Raw genomic sequence first — 22,212 nt, forward strand, 5'->3', positions numbered from 1 at the left:
AAATATTAGAAATAATAGGGGCCTCCCTGGTGGCGCAGCGGTTGAGCGCTGGGTTGCAAAGCTGCCCGCGGCCTCTGCGGCGCTGGTTCGATCCCCGGCTGCTCCCCGGCCACCGGCCACCGGAGGCGGGTCCCGCATGGCGCGCAGACCTCTCCTGCCGCCCGCTGCTCCTCTCAGCAGTGTACTTCGGTCCTTCTGCCTGCTCTGCTCCCCTCTCTGGCTCTGGTGAATTCTCTCACCCTCCCGCGCTTCTGACTGTACCCAGTGCATGTATGAACAAGCAAAACAAACAAACAAATAAGTAAATAAATAAAACATGCCTCTATAAAAAAATATTAGAAATAATAATAATAGCTAAGAGTTATTTATCAATTATCATGTGCCATGCTGTGTGTCAGGGTCTTATCTTCTCATTTCAGTTCTTAGTTTACCAAAGCAAAGAGTGTATATTGTGCCTACTTTGCACTTGAGGACCCTGTGTACTCTTGGTTCCTGAAATGGTCCAGTTGGTTCTAATTTAAAACAATAATAATAATGGGCCTCCCCGGTGGCGCAGCGGTTGAGCGCTGGGTTGCGAAGCTGCCCGCAGCCTCTGCGGCGCCGGTTCGATCCCCGGCTGCTCCCCGGCCACGGTTCGATCCCCGGCTGCTCCCCGGCCACCAGAGGAGGGTCCCGCTTGGTGCGCAGACCTTTCCTGCCGGCCGCTGCTCCCCTCAGCAGTGTACTTCGGTCCTTCTGCCTGTTCTGCTCCCTGCTCTGGCTCTGGTGAATTCTCTCACCCTCCCGCGCTTCTGACTGTACCCAGTGCATGTACAAACAAACAAACAAATAAATAAATAAAAATACATGCCTCAAAAAAAACCAATAATAATAATAACAGTAATAATAACAATAGCAACAATAAATGCCATTTATTAGGAACCTTCTAAATGTCAGAGCTTTATATACTCGAAGCTCGTGACCATCTACCAAGGTATTTATTCACAGAGGGCCCCTAACTCCAGAGGTTAAAGAGCGATTATACCTCACATCATGTTTTTACTTCGTGAAATTCGAATCCAGATTTGATTCCAACAAATGGCTTCCTTCAAAACACGTTGCTTAGCAACAAATCGATCCTTGTGACTTCCCACATGCCAAGTAGAGAAAAACAACCAATTTCTGCCTAGAAATCAAACTAGAGGGACGATTAGATTTTCTAATAGAAATGTTCCCCCTCTCCCTTCTGTCACCAAAGCTGTTAATTAAGCAGTAAAACCTCCCTGTGGCCAAAGTCAATTTCACAACCTGGGACTTGCCCCAGCTGTTAGGAGAGGCGGGTTTCTGCTTCGAATCACTTGACTTTGCTTTTAGGGGAATCTGGAGTCTAGAGGCACCCAAGAAACCCAAAACCTCAAGCAGAACAAATCCCGCGGGGGACATTTATCGTACACTTCCAGGGACACCCTTCCTCCCAACTTAACACTCCTTTCATTTTTTTTTTTTTTAAGATTTACTTATGCATACAAGAGCCTGGGTACAGGCCAGAGATGTAGGGGGTGAGAGGATTCACCAGAGACAGAGTGGGGAACAGAACAGGCAGACTGACAGAAATACACTGCTGAGGGGAGCAGCGGGCGAGTCAGGAGAGGTCTGCTGCGCCATGTGGGTAGCTCCCTGGCGGGTCGGGGATCGAACTCGTGCTGCAGAGGCAGCGGCTAGCTTCATAGTGCGGTGCTTAACCCCTTGCGCCACCAGGGAGGCCCTTAACACTCCTTTTAGTCCACACATTTAAAATACTATCAAGGCCACAAGACCTTTTCTCTCCTAGCCGAGAACTTGCTCAGGTATGGACGACAAGTCCAACTCGCCTTCGTTTTGCCCTCCTCACAGTAATCAGTGAGCGGGCGAGCCTGCTTGGGAGAGTGAACGCAACCAACCCGTCGCGCGGCTGGAGCCCTGAACCGCCCGGGGCTCCGCGGGCCTGGCGAGCTGGGTCGGCTTGCGCCCGCCTCACGCTCAGCCCCTCGGCGGGTCCAGGCTCGGCGCCCGGCGCCCTGGGTCCCGCGCCCACCACAGCGATCCGGGCGAGGCCCACGCTCCCGGCACCGCGCTCTCCCGCCCTCCGCGGCTCCGGGGGCCCGTTCGCCCTCGCCCCGCCCCTGCCCCTCCCCCGCGCCCTCCCGCGCCCGCCGCGCGCCGTCTGGTCTCCATGGCGACGCGGCCTCGCTGGCTGGTTGCTCCAACTCCCTGAGAGGCACCAGCTGGGAGAGCGCGCGGCGTCTGCTCCTCGGGGGGCCGGCGCGAGAGGGCCGCGAGTTAGTTGGTAAGGGCGCTGCGGCGACTGCGGGCCCTGCTCCCTCCACCCCTGAGCGCAGCCCGGCCCAGTTCGGCCCCGCCAGACCCGGCTCGTGAACCGCGAAGCTCGCTCTCCCGTGCAGGTTCGGCTCCCGGCTGCGCCCGCGGCGTGCGAGAAGGTAGGGCGGCGGGGAGGTACGCTGCGCTCAGGATTTGCTCCTCCCGCTGCCGCCGGGCGCTGTGGAAAGAGTATTTGAGTGTGAGTGGGTGTGAGCGGTGGCCCGGCGGTTCTGGCAGGCCTGTCAGCACCAGCATTCTTTGACTGAGTTCGCAGGAGCCAAGTTCTCATTTCTTCCTGCCACCCCTCACTCCCCCAACAAGCAAACAATGAAAATGAGCAAATACCATCTTAGAACTTTGGCCACTTTCCCCTTTAAAAAAGCCCTTAAGAACTTTTACCTCCCTTTTACTTCGTTTTGGAAACAACTTAATGGTCAGTGGGGACCAGCACTTGCTGTAGTTAAGACGTCATTACTCTCTCTAGACTTAACTTGCTGGGTCATAAAAATTCCAGTGGAATTTGGACAAATTCAGTATTTTCAGACCTTGTTTTCACCTTTTGTGTGAGCGGCTAGACCACGGATCACTTTTAAGGTCCAGTCTTTCTACCTTCTGTGAAAGGATAAAATTGACTTGAGATTTACGAAATCAAAATATTGTGGTCTCTTAAATACTCAAATTATCCTGTGCCTTTAGCATTTAAATTAACACATGGCATAATTATGAATGTAACGTTTGGCCTCCCAGAGGGCGTAGGGAAATTGCATTCAATTCTGTTCTTATGCCCAAGAGACCCGTGGAAGCTGGTTTTTAAAGATAAAGCCCAAAAATAAAAGACGCTGAAAATGTCTTTTGATTTGTTTCATTCTACGAAATTCTATATACAATGATCCCAAAATTCATTTGTTAACTTTTTTCTAAGTGAAAAAAAATTTTCAATCTCATGAAAATATGAGCACTGCTGAGTGTTACAAGTTTACCAGAACTGAATTCCAACAGTTGTGGGGATTCCACTGCACCACTTCAGAATTCCTACTCCCATAAATCACTTTAGCTAAATTCTCAGTGCCTTCACCCCCATTTTTAGCCCATCCAATCTCAATTGTACACTTAGTACAAGCTTCCTTAGAGTTTTCCTTCAGTATTGTCCTTTCCAGGAGGAGCAGTTGTAATTACAATTGTAGTAGGTGATAAGTAACTACTATTATGAATTATTTATATAAACTGTCACAGTAACTCTATGAGGTATTATTTTTATCCTCATTTTACAGTTGAAGAAAGTGAATCAGAGAAGTTAAGGAACTGGCTCCAATCACAATTTGCTGGGATTTGAACATAGACAATCTGACTCCAGAACTGTATTACTCTATATAGGAAATATAAAATTTGTATGTAGTTACTTTTATTTTTTTCTTCTATTTATATATATATTTTTTACATCATTGTTCATTTTTGTATAGTTTGCTTTCTCTTCCCAGGTGTAGTCCCCATAAAATTCCCACCACCAAGACACCATAGTTTCTTGGGCTCTTCCCACCCCTGTTTTAATCCCTCTCCCTTCCCTTCCCCTGCTGAATGTTCAGATTTATAGTTGCCTGCTAGTTTGTCTTTTTTTTTCCCACCCTGATCCCTTATTTGGTTCTCTATATTCCTTCTATAAGTGAAACCATCTGATATTTTTCTTTTTCCTTCTGACTTATCTCACTGAGCATAAACCCCTCCAACTCCATCCATGTTACTCCAAATAGTGTGAGTTTATCTTTTTTGATTGCTGAATAGTATTCCATTATGTGTATATACCAAGTCTTCTTAATCCAGTCCTCTGTTTTTAGGCATTTAGGTTGTTTCCATATCTTATCTACTGTAAACAGTGCTGCAATAAACATAGGAGTGCAGGTTTCTGAAAGGTACCACGCAGTAAAGAGCAGCCAGGCCAAGCATCCTCAGGGGAAGGGAAAGTTTATTGCTCCCGGGGGACCCAAGTTGGGGGTCAGTAAAGCCTCCCACGATGTCAGGGGGATGCAGGCCTTTATAGGGCGAGGAGAGGTCAGGTGGGAAGTTGGGCTCCTATGGCGGGAAGAAGTTTGTAGGACTGGAAAAGATTCGTGGGGCAGGTAGAGGTTCTTTGTCTGAGAAGAGACCCTTAGGGGGAGGGGGGAGGCTCATTGTCTGAATCCTCCAGGCAGGTTTCTGCATTCCTGCCCCGAGGTGGGCTTCCTGGTAGGCTTTTGTATTCTGGCCTCATGCATGGACCTTTCAGTTCCTTTCAAATTAATGTTTTTGTGTCCTTTGGGTCAATTCCTAGGAGTAGATGTAGTTACTTTTAAATACTGATGGGATAGATGATCATTGAAACCACTTAATACACACTTAAGGTATGTAATGCAGTAGTGCCCAGTGTCCTTTTACGTTTTCCCACAAGAATAGAGAATGGTGCTTAATCTCTCTCTTCACCATAGCTGTAGGACCTGAGCATGTAGTTATCTATTAATTCATTCTTTGTCTGTTGTAAAACAAGGTCACTTATAAAAGCAGGAAGCACAAAAGTATAAAATAATTGTACAGATGGTATGAAGAAAATATGTCTTCTATTATTTTAAGAGACACCTAAAGTGAGAATTTTGTGAAATCTGAAACTTAAATGTTGATGGAAATCAACTTGACCTCTTGGGCTTTGGTTAGTGAACAGTTGCCTAAAGAAGTGGGAATATGAGTGATTAAAAAATAAGTGGTATATTCCCACTTTGTTGTTACTTATACTTTATAATCCAGTGTGCATATATGAAGTTGAACTAATCACATTTAGAGTGCTCAATCACTTCATATGCTAATGGTAACAGACTGGACAGTGAACACTTAATTTAATATGTTCTTTTCCTTTGCTTTTTGTTTCCTTCCTTTCCATTCCATTCATTCCCATCACTACCTTCTCCACATCACCCCTCATTCTGTACCCCCCTTCTCCCATACTGCTATATCCACCATGCCCTAACTTCCACATAACTTGGTTACTCAACTCTTTCTTGAATTCTGGTTCTTTTTTTTTTTTTTTTTTTTTTTTGCCTAGGGTAACTTGGTCATGGTTTCTGTAACTTGCAACTAAGTGTCTAAACTAATATAGTTAAGAAATAAGACCACACCCCTTTTTAAAGTAGTGAGCTTATGATGACATGGAGGGGCTCTAGGCAGACAAAATTCTTTTTTTATATGTATTTGTTTATTTTTAAAGGTTTGTTTTATTTATGCATACAAGAGCTGGGGTGTAGGCCAGAGGTGTGGAGGGTGAGAGAGTTCACCAGAGACCGAGTGGGGAGCAGAACAGGTGAAAGTACTGAAATTCACTGCTGAGGGGAGCAGCAGGCAAGACAGGAGAGATCTGCTGTGCCAATTGGGTTAGCTCTCTGGCCTCACTGGCAGGGATGGAACTGGTGCTGCAGTGGCTGCAGATAGCTTGATAGTGCTGAGATTTAACTCCTTATGCCACCAGGGAGGCCCTAGACAAAATTCTAAAGATACTTGCAGTCCTTGGAGGGATATAGGAAACCCAGAAACAGGCGCAGATCTGGATCCTGGAACTGGAAGTTTGTCCAGGGATAGCTCTGTTGATTGCCTTTCTCCCTCTGTCTTTCCAGTTCTGCCTCCGGCTGATTTACCTTGATTATCTCCAGTCCATGAGGGCAAAAGAAAGAATTTGATTGATTCTGTGTGAGCAGTATGGAAAATTACATTGTAACCCCTTGGAAGCATTTAATACAATATTTTGAAGCTTGGTCTGTCCCATATAGATCGGAAGGTAGCCCCTGTTTCCCTTATAAAATTCTGGGCTTCTCTTGTATCCTCAGAGCTTATCACAGATATATCTGATACATACTAGGTGCTAAGCAAATATTTGTTATAAATAGACATTGGATATTATATGAAAATTGGAAACTTCTGTTAACTGTGTTGTTCCCATTACAACCATGATAAAACACATCAGGAGAGTATTTGCATGTTCCAAAGCTAGAGGCTGCACTTGATAGAGATGCAAAGGGCTGATGAAGACTCTTCTGTCACTGTTACCAATTATTGCCTCTGTAACCAGTATTAATGACTAGATGAAGTGTGCCCCTATCTACCATCCTTTCTGCTTACCATACCCCGGATTTGAGCAGGTACCACAGAGTGGAGAAGAGAACTGGAATATCACAAGGCTGCTCCCATGCCTGTAGGAGATGGATCAACAGAGATGCAAATGATATTGCACACTTTGAATTGTATTTTTAATAGGTGTGACTTATATTTATATTGTTCATCATTCAAGAAGTACAGTTGAACGTGAAGTAGAAACCCCCCTCCCATGCTAACCCCGTAGCCATCTCATTTTGCTCCCTAGGATCAACCAGTATTATCAGTTTCTTTTCTAAAAGCATTTTGTTTTGCACATTGATAGTTATTTGGAAAATGCATATTACCTGTATAATGACTGTACCTCATTCTCCTCAGTTTATCAGGCACTGCTTCAACATTGCCTATATTCTAAATTGCTCTTTCCCTGGGGTCAGTGATCTTTCTAAGCAAGTATCACCACTTTGGAACGGATGTGATTTTTAAATTAATTTATTAAAAGTCCTCTGAGCTAGTCTGCTTATCTCCATTACTAAGTAAAACCTCCTTTTTGTTTCCCTAAGTAATCTTAATTAGCCCCATAGGACATCCTTCCAGTTCTTCCTTTAGATAAAACATCAAGGCATTCTACAGTCACTCCTGTGTGCCAGGCGCTGTGTTAAACATTTTCCTCCTATTTAAACTTTATAATAATCTGGTGAAGTTGGCACCATTGTGATTCCAGTTTTACAGATAAAAGAACAGCCTTAAGGAAGTTAAGTAACTTAAGGTCACATGGAAATTGGCAGGATGGCATGTGAATTTAGTCTCTCACTCAAGTGCTACAGAGTACTACTCTTTACTGCCTCCTGGCCCCCATGGCATTCAATTGTATGAAAGATTAAATAGACATATCCTGGCTAATGATTAAGGCAGACCTAGCCCAGCCTGGGTTTCTGGCAAGGACTAGGTTGTTCTTTTACCAGATGAAAATGGCAGGAGAATTATAAGTACTGATGTTTCATATAGATAAAGGATGGCATGTAGCAATCCACAAAGATCCTAGAGCTAGAGGAGGGTGATGTCCACCCAGACACATAGGTACCCACAAGACCGTGGGGCCTGTGGGGTGAAAGTGCTTCTCCGGAGAGTACATCTTAGCTTTCTGTTTGTTAAGACCTTATTTGGGGCCTCCCCTGGTGGCGCAGCGGTTGAGCCCCGCTGGGCCTGCAGCCTCTGCAACCCCATTAGATCTTGCCGCTGGCGAGGGTCCCACATGGCGCGCTTTGGTCCTGCCGGTTCTGCTCCCCACTCTGGCTCTGGTGAATCCTCTCACTGTCCCGCGCTTCTGACTGTACCCAGTGCTTGTATAAATAAATAAATAAATAAATCTTTAAAAAAAAAAAAAAGAAGTTTCTCTTTTATTGTCCACAGTTTTATTCCTGAATGTTGTGTTCCAGAAACCCTGAGGTATGCACTAGTAATACTAATTTTTCAAGTCTGGATTGGGATGTGGGGATAAGTGTTGGTGGAGAGGAAGACAGGTGAATTTCTCATGAAAAATCAAGTATGGCCTGTCTCATACATAAAAAGCCTTGAGTTTATTTTTCTCTTTGTGATTAGACTGAAATGTATCCAAATATGTAAGCTGCTAAATTATAGGAGAATCAGCCTATAGAGGGTAACATAAGTAAAAATTCATAGAGAAAACATAACTTGCAAATATTAATAAACACATAAGGGAACTTGTAAGGATTATATTTTTAAAATATGTGTGTGGATAAAATCAACGGTTAATTTCTAAATGTATTTGATAAAAATATTTCAGAAAGATGCTATATTTTGACACATGGAAAAATTTCTTATTCTGGCTTATATACTCTGTATAAAAGTATTTTTCATTACATGGATGAACTGGAATGTGGCAGATAGTTTGATTTACATAGTGTTTTGTTTTGTTGAAGTGGGGCAGAAAATTGGTGTCAAATATGAGCCAAGTTGAGTTTATGATTTCAAGGTCATCTCAGGAAAGAGGAATCCTTAGCCTGCTATTGACTGTATTTGAATCTAGATCTAGAGTCCAATTATGTAAAATCAAAAAGTAACAGAATTAGAGACTTATTTAATATATTACTTTTCTAACAGCAAAATTATTCCTAGGGCTCTTTTCATGCAAACTCCGATATGAAATAGGGAGAATAGGAAAGGTTGATTTGTCTAGACTTAAAAATCCAATTTCATAATCCAGAAGAATAAAATTTTTCATTTAGTATGAAAACAATGCTACTAAATACAAAAACAAAATACATAGTACCCAGTTGACTGAGTTCTGTATTGTTTTATTTATATTCTAATTTATATGTATTTAAAGACTTATGAAGTAAATCTTTTCCTTTTTGCAGAAATTATCTTAACCAGACATATGCTGAAAAGGTAATTGTATAGAAATTACATTTTAGGATACTTCGGTTCTATTTTTTTTTTTTTTTGATACTTCGGTTCTATTTTATCATCAGATAATATCATTTTTGAATAGCTGGCTTTAGAATAAAATTACATTTTAGCCTAGATAATAGGTATGTTTATATAAAGGCTATAAATAAATTGTTTCAAATACTGAAGACTAAAACAAGACTACTCTTTTAGGCACCAAAATATAGAAAGAATTGCAGATTACTAGTGCTTGATACAAAGAGTAAATAATTTATTACTTAAAAAGAGTGTTTGACCATCATTTTGTCTTAAATATGAAGAAACTGGAACAGTTGTGTTTGAAAGACTTGTTTAAATCCTTTATTATTTTGTCTGTCATTCAAAAAATGCCTAAATATTTGCCAATCAGGAGTTTCTATTAGGAACATTATTACTGATAAAATGCTGAGCTCTTTTTCTTTCTCTTTCAGAAAAAATGATTGAACCAAATGAAGCAATGTCAGAGTAAGATGTCTGGTTTTGCGACTGATCTATCCCATACCTTTTAAGCAATTAGAACTAGATAATGTAATCATTTGTCTCCCAATTAAATTTGAAAAGCCAGAAAAGCATGGATTGACACTTTAGCTTTTGCTTGAGTCAAAGCAATTGTTACTTAGATAAAAGAGCATTTAAAATGAAAAATGGATTTTGATGAAAATGTAGAGGTATAGATAATATTCACTTCTCTTTTTTAAATGCTTAAGCAAGTGTTCTGGACTTCACTTATAGTAATTTTCATTGTTCATTCCTATTTTCCTTTAATACCTGCTCATTTCTTTCAAAATACCTCTTTATTTTTTTTTTAATTTTTTAAATAATAAATTTTATTTTTATATTCCCCCATACAATTGCAAACGCCCCATTCTGACCCCAATCCTTCCCCTCCCTCCCCCCACCCCCCAAAAAGTGTCTCTGGTTCATAGTTTTTTGTTGATTTTGATTTTCACTTTCTTATATTCATTTTCCTGGTCCCTTATTTAAGTTTTCTAGATTCCTGCTATGAGTGAGACCATCCGGTACAAAATACCTCTTTAAATGAATGTTACTTTAAAATTATTTACCATGAGATGAATCATTACTACTAAGTAAGGAAAATACCCCAAATAGTTGACAAGATTGGCATTTAAAAAGTCATAGTCCAGTTTCAGGTTAGCTTTTGGCTTTTGCTGTCAATTATATATTAAATACCTTTTACATTGAAGAGAAAATAATGTATAACAGGTCAATGACAAAGACTCTATTTCAGATGAAATATTATAAACAAGCAGAAGAAAAAAAATGCCCCATTAAGTATAGTAATCTGTATGTAAATGTGTGTGTATATGTATCCTGCCACATGTTTGAAATATATTTAAATTTAAAAATCTATGAAAATTTTAACTTTCAATAACAATAATAATGGAAGGTAGTAAGACGTTAATGAAAGTAAATTATAGGGGCCTCGCTGGTGACACAGGAGTTGAAGTCTCAGAGCTATCAAGCTATCTCCAGCCACTGTGGCATGAGTTCCATCCCAGGCCAGGGAGCTAACCCACATGGTGCAGCAGACCTCTCCTGTCTTCTTGCTGCTCCCCTCAGCAGTGTATTTCAGTACATCCACCTGTTTTGCTCCCCACTCTGTCTGGGTGAATCCTCTCACCCCGCCCCCAAACCTCTGGCCTACACCCCAGTTGTTGTGTGCATAAATAAATAAAAATAAATCTTAAAAAAGAAAGTAAATTACAACTGTGCTATGAGCCCCAATGTTGATAGACAAAGATAAACTGCACTGGAACTAGCAAGGGGTAATCCAAATCCTGAGTAATTAGCCTGAGGGATGATTCAGAGGAGTTCTGTGTTCCAGGTGGTATGGCCATTGACTCAAGGAATGATTTAAATACAGCCTGGGGGCCTCCCCTGTGGTGCAGCTGTTGAGCGCTGGGCTGCAAAGCTGCCCGCAGCCTCTGCAGTGCCGGTTCGATTCCCGGCCGCTGGGCAAGGGTCCCACATGGCGCACAGACCTCTCCTGCCGCCTGCTGCTCCCCTCAGCAGTGTATTTCGTCCGTCTGCCTGTTCTGTTCCCTGCTCTGGCTCTGGTGAATTCTCTCACCCTCCTGTGCTTCTGAATGTACCCAGTGCTTGTATAAATAAATAAATAAATCATTTAAAAACAAATAAATAAATAAATAAATACAGCCTGGGCCAAAATAGAAATGCAGTATGATTACTTGTTCTCTTGATCTCATTAATAAATGCATCTGCTTATCAAACTACTTTTTGTAAGGGCATGTTCCTTCAGTTTTCTGACACAGAGGGTTTAAATTTGGTTTGGTTTGGTTGTTGTTTGAGTGGGGGAACTGGAGGGGTAAGCATAGCTAGTAGCCTTCTTGGCTCTGTGACCTGTATTTTACCTAGAGTAAAGGAACATGACCAGTCCTGGGGGAAAAAATGATCAAGCAGGAAAATAAAACCATGGGGAATCTTTGCTTGGGGAATAATGTTTCAGCCTGAAAAGCTGATGAATTATTTTAGTGTTTTTACGTTTCACTCTCCATCACCCACTGGGTCCACAAACAATCTGACAACAAGTGGACTTTGCCAAAAGGTTAGGTTTTCTTTCCCCACTGTTTGTTTGTTTTTTTTTTTAATCTCAGTCTGCAAGAAGTGTATGGAATTTTTAATCAGAGTTTCAAATTTCTGGGTACACAAAACCCACAGTAATCAGAGTTTCAAATTTCTGGGTACACAAAACCCATAGTAGTCATTTTTTTCCCCTCTGTATCCCAAATATGAAAGATTTTGTCTACCCAACAAAACACACCTAATTAACAAACTGTTTTCAGTAGTGAAAGTAAAAATATATCGTTAATGCTGGTTAAGGTTTTATAGATCTCAGACCTTTGATCAAAAAACCTTTGGGTTCTTTTGGTCAAGTTCTTGAGCATACTTAAAGGTGTGAGGAGGAAATGACTGAAGCAAATTCACAACACTCAACTCTTTGAGATTGAAAAAAGTGGTGTCTGTAGTTTATTCTGTAGTCATGTTTTGTCTTTTCTAAAATAAATGATAAGCTTTTTTATTCCCATTTTTACACTTTAAGTAAATATCTCTTTGGACATAGACCAAGATTTACAAGCAGCCTTCATAATTCATCAACGCAAGTCTCTGTAAATGCAGCTAAGATGTTCTCAGAAATGTAAGTTTTAATAAATTTTGTTTTTAATCCCATATTTGACAAATATAAATCATTTTAAAAACAAAGTTTAAAAATATAAATTTCCTGAAAAAGTTATTCAATCTCTTAGGAATTTGGAAGCATTTCATAAATATGAGAAAGACTAGAAAGTTAGAAAGTGAGTTCATATTTTACTGTTAAAAATGATGCTTTTACAATTATACAATTATACAATTCTCATGTATAATTTTATACATTGTTCACTGCTTTCAAATAGTAATGCCCCATTTATTTTCAGGCCATTGAGTATATTGGATTCACATCTCAATGGAGTGAAAACAGAGCTACCATAACTTTGGGGGAAAATAATACATCTCTTCATATCTCTCCATGTACACCAGATATTGATTTTTAAAAACTTGGTAAAAAGACATATTAAAAGATTCTTAAGACCATGAAAAATAGAGTTGGGTTTATTTTTCCACCAGCAAGTGTGCCTGTCTTTGTAAACAGAGATTCTCTGTCTTGATGCATTATTTATTGACATGAGGTTCCAGATAAAAGTGTAAGAATTAGCCCATTTTTATTTCATCTGCTTGATTAAAATATAAGCTACTTTATATTATGACCAAGTGTTAATAAGGAATCTCTCCGTAAATGTAGCATTTAGCAATGGCAATAATTGATTTGAAACTTAAGAGAAAAATACTCAAATATCCCTTATATTATTTTATTCTATCACATCACATTGATGTGCCAGAGACACTTAAGATAACTGATTGCTTATATGTTCTATGTTAAAGAACTCTAAAGGGAGTTTATGAATCATTACATAATGACAAATGCCAGGTAGAAATAGAATTTTATCATCAGCAAAAATTACTTTTGATGCTTTTCCACAAAGAAGATACTGCATTTTAGCTATTTAGTTTATTTTTGGTATATTATATTGTGTTGACATTAAATATATGTATTGTATGAATGCATAAAACCTTAAACAGAATTGTGATCTAGGGAAATATTTTTTTTCACAATCTAATATTTAGGAAGGAAGAACCTTCAAAAAATGTTGAGAATAAAGTCTCTCTAAAGAATATTGAAAATAGAGTATCTTCAAAGAGTATTCAAAGTAAAAATACAGAAGCAAATCTGCAGTCTAAACCATGGTTATCTTCCTTTTTAAAAGAAGGCACAGGTAATAACCTTTGTTTAATTTGAGTAACTGTCACTTCTATTTCATCCTTCCTTCTCCGTGACCTCTGGTTTATGGATAAATCTGTATGTCTGGGGCAAGTCATAGGAATCAGTACTGTATCAAATTTGTCTACCAAATGATTCTGATATGCAGCCAGGTATGGGAGCCATGGGTACACATCATACAAAAAATGATTGGTTATTACATTTTAGGATGAGTTAAAATACCTGCAAAATCATGAACAAGTTTTATTCATTCCACAGCAGTTTATTGAGGATCAGGTACACTTCTAAAAGCTGTGAATCCAATAGTTGACCCTCATGCAACCCACATTTTAGTGGAAAAGAGACAGTTATTAAAAATAAACAATAAAAGGCAAATATAAATAAGCAAAGCTATGATGGGTGGTGATGGGTGCTGCAATGTAATTAAATGGCACCTGAGAGGAATTCCTGTACCCCAAGGATCAGGGAACCTCTGTCAGGATGATCATTGAGAGTTTGGGAATCGAATGAGACCGTTCCTATGACATCACATAAAGACTTAACTCCCTATTGTGACCTTTCCCTGTGACATCAGTGTGATGAGTCAGTGAGTAGGCTGGGGAACTGGAAGATCAGGGTGGTTGTGAGTCAATGGAGACTGTAAAAGAAAGAGAAGCAGGTAGATGCCCTGAATAGCCCAGCTGTCTTACTCTTGGAAGGACTTGGTATCCTTTTTCAGGATAGCTCTTTTTGTTTAGAGTTAATGTTATCAGTTTTGTCTGATTTTGGTCTGCGTTTTCTTAGCATTATCTTCTGAGTTCTCCTCTATTTCTTCATTGCTTTCTCACACAAGTGTATCTACACTACTTAGAGTAACTCATAGCCACTCTTCAGTCAAAGAAGGCATGCACAAGATTTTCTAGGCACTCAAAACCTCACAAGAAAGCGTTGGGTATAATATAAATTCAGTGTGAAACTGTGAAAGACTGTATCAAGCTAAAGGATTTGGCAAACTCACTTAATAGTGTTTCCCAAATAGATAATTTTAGGGGACAGAATAGTAAACTTCTTAAAAAAATTATTTTAATAGTAGATTTTTATGTGTGTTAGAAAAAATAAGATAGGACATGGTCAAGAATATGGACTTAGGGTCAAGAATTAGATCTCTGACTCTGAGATTTAATACTTTATTAGTGGTGTGAAATTGAGTAGTACCTTTAGTTTCACCTATAAATTGGAATAAAAATAGTATATACCTCATTGAGGCATTGCATTAAATAAGTTAATATATGTAGTCTTCAGAGCAATGGCATTTAATTTGTTAGGACTATTGTTACTTTTATTACTATATCCATCAGTTTCATGGGTGATAATATTTAGAATCTGACAAAATTTGTGAAGTTGTACTCCCAAAATTACATAGTTATGTAAACAATTGGCAATAAAATTTAAGAAAGAAAATCTGAGAAAGAAAAAAAGTCTGGGTGACACTCAGATATGGCAAAATGGACGAAAGTAGTATAAGAATTATTGAAGTTCAGAAAATAGGCCCAATAAATTATGCTATGGAGATATTACCTCTTAAATATTTCTCTGATCTATCCCTTCCTCTCCATCCTTATTTTGCCAATGTCTTGCCATTTATCATCTCTCTCTCATACCTGGACTTTTTAAACATAACTCCAGCTTTCCTCTATTTTTTTGGTCCCACCCTCAAGTTCACTTTTCAGCATGCTATAAAAGTGTTTCTTCATAACTACCAAATTGGGGCCTCCCTAGTGGCCTAGGGTAAGTCTCAGCACTATCACCGCTAATGCCTGAGTTCAAGCCCTGGTCAGGGGAACTAACCCATATATGGTACAGCAGACCTCTTCTGTCTCATGGCTGTTCCCCTTAGCAGTGTGTTTCAGTAAATCCACCTGGTCTGCTGCTACTATGTCTCTGGTGAATACTCTCACCCACCTGCACTTCTGGTCTGCACCCCAGTTCTTGTACACACACACACACACACACACACACACACACACACACACACACCATCACTCACTCAAAGATTTAACAAAAAAAAAAAAAAAGAGATTGATCATAATTGTTTCCTTACTTTAAATCTTTCATTAGTCCTTTCATTCTTAGGGTGAATTCCTGACTCCAAGATTTCTGTCCCACAAAACTCTCAGTCATCCAGGTAGCCTCTACCTACTTCTCTAGCCACATCTGTCACCATTTTAGCCTCAACCTTCCCCAACTCTTAAGCACCATCAAAGTGTTTTGTAACTCTCACATATTTCTCTTTCTGCATTGGCTCATGCTGTCCCTTCTCACTTACACTAGACTATACCTGACTACTCCCCAGACCTTGGATGGAACTCTCATTTGTTAATCCATTTATCTAGTACACATCTTTATCACCGTACTTCCATACTGTTTTGTAATAATTCATTGTGTTTCTGACTCCCCACCGAGTATAAACAAATACCATGAGGTATTTGTGTTCCTGTGCTCAGTGTAGCGCTGAACAGTGATGGGTGGTTAGTAGTTCTTGCATTTTCTTTTTCAATTATCTAGGGTTGGTCATAGATATTGTGACTTGAATTAGGAAAAATCATTAAAAATTTTAAACAACCTTAGTTATATCTAGAATACTACTTATTTATCTTCCTCATTGCTTGCATGTGACTGTGTGTGTGTGTGAGTGTTGAGACAAAGAGAGAAATTTATTCTCAAGTATCCAAGGATTGATATAACTTGCCTAAGAAAATATACTCCACCTCTTACTCTCCAAACTCTTTATTTAGTATTGACCTGGTATGAACAATTTAAGAAATATACTTTTGGAAATAGACTGACATTAATTTCTTTTTTCTTTATTTTATTAATTTTTTTAAGAATCCATTTGTCGGGCCTCCCCTGGTGGCGCAGTGGTTGAGCGCTGGGCTGCGAAGCCACCCGCAGCCTCTGAGCGCCAGTTCGATCCCCAGCCGCCGGGTGAGGGTCCCACATGGCGTGCAGACCTCTCCTGCCGCCCGCTGCTCCCCTCAGCAGTGTACTTCATTAGTCTGCCTGTTCTGCTCCCTGCTTTGGCTCTGGTGAATTCTCTCACCCTCCTGCACTTCTGACTGTACCCAGTGCTTGTATAAATAAATAAATAAATCTTTAAAAAAAAAAGAGAGAGAGAGAGAGATTGACCCTTCTCTTATTAAAAAAAAAGAATCCATTTGTTTTTTTGGTTTTTTTTAAGATTTATTTATTTATTTATACAAGCATTGGGTACAGTCAGAAGCACGGGAGGGTGAGAGAATTCACCAGAGCCAGAGCGGGGAGCAGAGCAGGCAGAAGAACTGAAGTACACAGCGGGCGGCAGGAGAGGTCTGCGCTCCATGTGGGACCCTCCTCTGGTGGCCGAGGAGCAGCCGGGGATCAAACTGGCACTGCAGAAGTTGCAGGCAGCTTCGCAGCCCAGCGCTCAACTGCTGCGCCACCGGGGAGGCCCCAATTTCTTTTTTCTTTAAATTACTATATTCTGTATGATCAAAACTGTTTTTCATTCATAAAAATCTCAAACACTAAATAACATGAACAGCTCAAAGTTACATTGGTTTGTTGGTGTTTTTTTCTACTTTCACTTGGCAATTTAATTACCCTTGTTGGAAATGGAAATCAGGTAAGTTTTTACAATACTCTGCAGTCATGAGCAAAGCAGCTCCAGAACGAGTATACTTCATTACAGTTTAGGAGTAACCATTTAAAATGTTTTGAACCTTTCAGTGTTTATTGATTAAATTATGTATATTCTATTTAAGGTAAAGTGGACAAAGATGCAGTCATTGTAGAGCAAGAGAAAAAGAATGAGTACTGCCTTCAAGATATTGATGACAAGTTGTCTGAATCAACAGATGATGATGGTGAAGATGATAGCAATGAGGAAGATAATGATGACAGTAGTCCTACTAAGAATACTCATGCCCCACTAGAGCTAATGGCAGAAGTAAGTTTTAATTGTGTAATATAATTTTAGAAATTAGAAAATATTGACATAGCTACATAGTATATAGCCTTAAAGATTAAGAAAAATAGTAAAAAGCTCCTTGTCCATATACAAGTGCTTATGTGGCTGCCTGCCTCTCACTACTTTTATCAGGTTAGCAGCAAAAAGAAGATTCCATATTTTGATAAGGCAGATGCAGGAAAAAGGGATGTTTTTGTATAAAACTCTTCAACAACTGCTTTAAGGAATGATTTTTCCATACTGGCACCCTGAAAGTTACTAGGGATATTTAGAGATAAATATGAATGACATGACCTAGCCCTTGAGAAGTAGCAGGCACATATTATTTATATATAATGCAACTTAAAATGAAATATATTCTAGTAAAAGTGTTTATGAGCAATTCTCCTCACTGTAGTATCAGTCTATCTTTAATTAATATTATGCAGCTTTATATATATTGTGGGAACTCATAGCAGTTTTTACACTTTACATTCCTGGACATTTTCATCATTTCTCCCTTCTCATCTTCTGTATTGATATAGTCATACATTTTACTTCTACATATTTTATAGGCCCTGCAATACATTGTTACTACTTTTGTTTTAAATGGTTACTTATTTTTTAAAGAATTTAATTGGAAAACTATATTTTCTTGAAGATATACCTGGTGTTCTTAAGAGCTCTTTGTCCATACAGATGTCCCTCTGCTATTGTTCACCTAATGAAGTTCTGTTGGCAGTGAAGTCTCTCAGCTTTAATTTATCTGAAAAAGTCTTTGTTTCACCTTAACTTTTAAAGTTCAGTACTTTGAAGGGTTGCTCTGTTAACCTAATAGTTAGCAAAGTGTCAGACAAGATGTCTGCTGTTATCTTTATTCCTCTATATATAAAGTATCATACTTTTTATCTCTCTGGGAAGTTTTTTCCATCCGTATTATTTTTGGCAATATGCTTATGATGTGCCTTGATGTGGTTTTCTTCATGTTTCTTCTGTTCATTAAGATTCTTGGATCTATGAGTTTATAGTTTTCATCAGGTTTGGAAAATGTTCAGTTATTAATTGTTCAAATATTATTTTCTGACCTCTTCCCTCGCTCTTCTTCATCTGGGCTCAATGAAGTACACATTTGTTAGACCACCCAATATTGTCCCGAAGGTCAGTGATGTTCCCTTTTTTCCTGTTTTCTCTATACACCTCATTTTAAAAAAAATCAAACAAATAGTAACAAAATCCACTACTACACATTGGATCCCACCCACTCTTGTTGTCACTACCTACCCTTTTTCTGGTGACCTCAGTTGAGGTGACTCAGTATTTGCCTTCTGACTTATTCCATTTAGCCTAATTCCCTTGAGATACCTCTATTTTTTTGCAACTGTCTTTCATGTCTTTCATAGCTAAGTTTTCATGTCTTTCATAGCTAAGTAGTATTCCACTGTTTATTTTACATACCACATCTTCTTTATCCAGTTGTTTATCATCATTTCAGAAATTTCAATTGCTATCTTCAAGTGCCTGATTCTTTCTTTGCAGTTATGATATGCTGTTATTCCCATCTTCTCTTTATAGTTTTTCATTTCAGATATTCTATTTATAATCTCTAGAATTTTTATTTAATTATCTTATGCCTATATTTTTCTCCTTATATTAATATTTTCTTTTACTTTTTGAAACATGATGTATATTTATAGTAAGTATTTTAGCATACTTGCTCAGTATGCTATCATTTTTTGTCAATTTTAGAACAGTTCCAATTGATTTAAGTTTTCTCCCAGCCCTATTTTCCTGCTTATTCTCCTGCCTGGTATTTTTTTTTACTGACTCCCAGAAATCATAAATTTTACCTTCTTGGCTACAAACTTTTGTTATTTTCCTTTAAACATTGTTTAACTTTGATCTAGGACACACAGTTAAATTACTTGGAGGCAGATTTCTGTTTTGGGCTTTGCTTTTAAGTCTTGTCAGAGAAGATGTAGGGCTGCCTTTGGAGTGTAGGCATGTTGCCAAGGCACGACCCTGTGAGGACTCTTCTCAGTGCCCTTTGTATTAGGAGGACCTACTCTTGTTGGAGGGTACATCAGCTCTTCTCAGCCCTGGGTGAGGTCCATGATTGTTCCACCTCATTCTAATGATTCTTCTGCCTCAGTTTCTTCATACTCATTTGCAGATCAGTGCCAGCTAATGACTCAGACACTTCTGCAGATTGTTGGAGCTCTCTCTTTGTGAAACCCATGCCTAAATTAAAAATTTGAGCCACATTGGCCTCTCTGAACTCCAAACTATTTCAACTCTAGATCATCAGTGGACTAACACCTGAAAACAGCCCACAAGCAGTAAGCAGAGGTGATCATAGGACCTACTTGCTTCTCTTCTCTCAGAGATCACTGTTGAAAGCTGATGTTTCATATATTTGTCCAGTTTTTTGGTTAAGGTAGGACAGTAAATCTGGTCTCTTTTACTCCATCGTGACTAAAGGCCTTGATTAGATTTCTAGCACAAAGAAAATGCTAATGTGCTTGCCTCCTTTGATTTAACCCAAATTTAACCCAAATGCTAGCTGTGCAATCATATCAGGAAATCAGACACATTTTCCTTTTAGAATAAAGCATATATAGGGAATTTTAAAACTTCCATATAGTATAAGTTTCTTTTAACAAGGGAGAAAAAATATTGATTCTTAGTTTTAGATCTCACTTAAACTTCCTTTGGACTAAATGGCTAAATCATTCATAAATTATGGAGCATTCAAAAACCTTACCTGCTTTAACTAACCTGTCTGAAGTTGCTCATTTTATTTTTCTTCCTTTTTTGATACGTAATTATAAAATCCATTCATTCATTTTTGTATAAAAATTTAGACCATATGAAATTGCTTATTTTCATATTATGCACTATACCTGTGCATATGATCTTTTGTTTTCAGACTACACCTATTTTTCATTTTTTCAGCTTTTTATTTTGAAAAATTTCAAACTTTTAGAAAAATTGAAAGACTGTAACAATGAACCTATGTATACACTTCATCTGGATTCACAATCTGTTAACTTTGTTCTAGATTGCTTTTCTCTCTTTTGATAGTTAAGGCATAACTGTACTCTTAATGTTCCTGGAACCCAGCCTTCTCAGTGGCGGGAGCAGCAGGAGCAGTGATGTTTTCATCCTGCTGCTACACCACAAGTCAGTTGTGGCAGTTGCTCCTCAGAGACCTTTTATGTAACAGTGTACTTCTTGGATCATGGAATGGACCAGTCAGGGGCAAGTTATGAGCTGATTGGTGCTAATTTTGATGCTAATGATCCAATCAGACTTTTGTTACTAGGACCCCACCTCTCACCACAAGTCAGTTGTGGCAGTTGCTCCTCAGAGCCCTTTTATGTAAAGCGCACTTCTTGGACTGTGGAATGGACCAATCAGGTGCTATGGGTTGGTTGGTAAATGGTCCAGGCAGCCACAGGATTGAAAAATGGTCCAATCAGACTTTGGGTGGGGCATCCTGAAAGAAGATATAAGCCAGGGTTGGAGGGAGCTGAGGGGAGATGAAGAGACGAGAGGCCACGATGCCAGCCCCTGAGGAAAGGAAGATGGTTCCAGCCTCCAAAGAAAGAAGAAAAAGAAGCATCTAGCAGACCGCTGAGGAGGGAAGATAAGCCAAAGGAGTCTGTTACAGACTGGGCCTCAGTCCTGTCTCTGACATTGCCTGAAAGGAGCACCAAAGGCCCTGGACCTGATATCTCAAAGAGCTATTTGTTGGTGGTGGAACCCAACAACTCACAAAGAGCTGTTAAGACTGGGTGTCTCTGACACTGCCTCTGCGGCACCAGTAGTGGCCATCACCACTGGCTAGTGCTGTCCAGCACTCCTGGTGACCAGTAGCGACCATCACTGATGCTACCTGGGTGATAGAGCCACCACTTGTGGATACAGGCAGCTCTTTGTTTCCCCGTTTGTAAAATAAATTCCATGGTTGTTGTCCCTGGAGCCTAAGGTCTCTTGCAATTGTGCGTGCGGGTGAGAACCCACAGACAGTGACCTGTCCTCTTATCGGGCACTGTCCTTTGTTAGGCTATAGCTCTTGGTTTTGGTTTTTGGCCTTTTGGGGATTTTTGGTGGCCTTCTGGTCTAGAGCCTAGGCAGGTAAGTGGTCGTTCCATCCACCCGACATCCTGCCCTGTAGCTTCTTGTAGCCCTTCCCACCCCTGTTTCATTAATACATATATTTGACAGAAACATTTGAAAGTAAGTTGCAGCATCAAAAAACTTAACCTCTAAATACATGGGTCTCCTAAGAAGAACTTTATGAAAATTTAAATATATTATCCAAATTCAAATTTCCCAATTTATCTTTAAAATGACTGTTATAGCTGGATTTTTTTTCCTGTCAGGATATCATCAAAATTCATGTCTTGAGTTTAGTTGGTAAGCATCTCTCTGTGTTGAATGTCACAAATAATATAAGAACATTTTATGAACCTGTATTCAGCTTAACTTCGAAGACTTAAATAATTCTCATGAATGTCTTTAGCCAAATGTCCATTGCATGAATTTTTTAACTTCATTGCCTTTTGAACTTTAAAAGGAAATTTATTTTATATTAACAACAACAACAAAAATAGGTCAATGCAGAGGAGACTTGAAATCGATTCCTTGTTCCTTTTCGTTTTTGAGAGTAGTAGTATTAATATAATGTTTCACTAAATAGTCTGGCTATAAGATGACATTAGGAAATTCTTGTTAAATTTACTAGGTATAATAGTGATAATGTAATTAGTTCAAAGTGAAATGAGATGGTATGTGTAAACTGCTTGGAAATTATCTAGGCAGAAGGTAGAGAAAGAGTCTGTGATGATAATGATAAAACCATATTAGCAAAATGTTAACTTGAAGGTAAGAATTGGGAACATGTGTTTTCTATTTCTGGCTATAGTAAATTTTCCATAAATATTTTTAATATGTAAGCATATAGGTAATATTATATAGGTCACATCCTCTGACC

The 22,212-nt window shown here is 39.2% G+C and overlaps 1 protein-coding gene across 5 annotated transcripts in view; it reads left to right on the forward strand.

Annotated features, from left to right (window-relative positions):
* The window catches only part of ERICH2 (glutamate rich 2), a 100,253-nt gene that overhangs the window by 64,561 nt on the left and 13,480 nt on the right, over nucleotides 1-22,212 (forward strand). Inside the window, exons 1-7 of one of the 5 annotated variants that reach the window (XM_037523511.2) lie at nucleotides 2,199-2,305; nucleotides 7,858-7,893; nucleotides 8,826-8,856; nucleotides 9,327-9,360; nucleotides 11,978-12,073; nucleotides 13,099-13,247; nucleotides 17,032-17,216. In XM_037523511.2, the coding sequence (XP_037379408.1) occupies nucleotides 9,332-9,360; nucleotides 11,978-12,073; nucleotides 13,099-13,247; nucleotides 17,032-17,216 (459 nt within the window). In that variant the 5' untranslated portion in view covers nucleotides 2,199-2,305; nucleotides 7,858-7,893; nucleotides 8,826-8,856; nucleotides 9,327-9,331. Of the gene's footprint in view, nucleotides 1-2,198; nucleotides 2,306-7,857; nucleotides 7,894-8,825; nucleotides 8,857-9,326; nucleotides 9,361-11,977; nucleotides 12,074-13,098; nucleotides 13,248-13,825; nucleotides 13,911-17,031; nucleotides 17,217-22,212 lie in introns of those variants that run through there. The other 4 variants (XM_037523512.2, XM_037523515.2, XM_037523513.2 and 1 more) reach the window with 4 other exon arrangements.

The sequence above is a fragment of the Talpa occidentalis genome, unplaced genomic scaffold, assembly GCF_014898055.3.
Source record: "Talpa occidentalis isolate TD23 unplaced genomic scaffold, MPIMG_talOcc4v2.1 talOcc4.3, whole genome shotgun sequence".
Classification (NCBI taxonomy): Eukaryota; Metazoa; Chordata; class Mammalia; order Eulipotyphla; family Talpidae; genus Talpa; species Talpa occidentalis.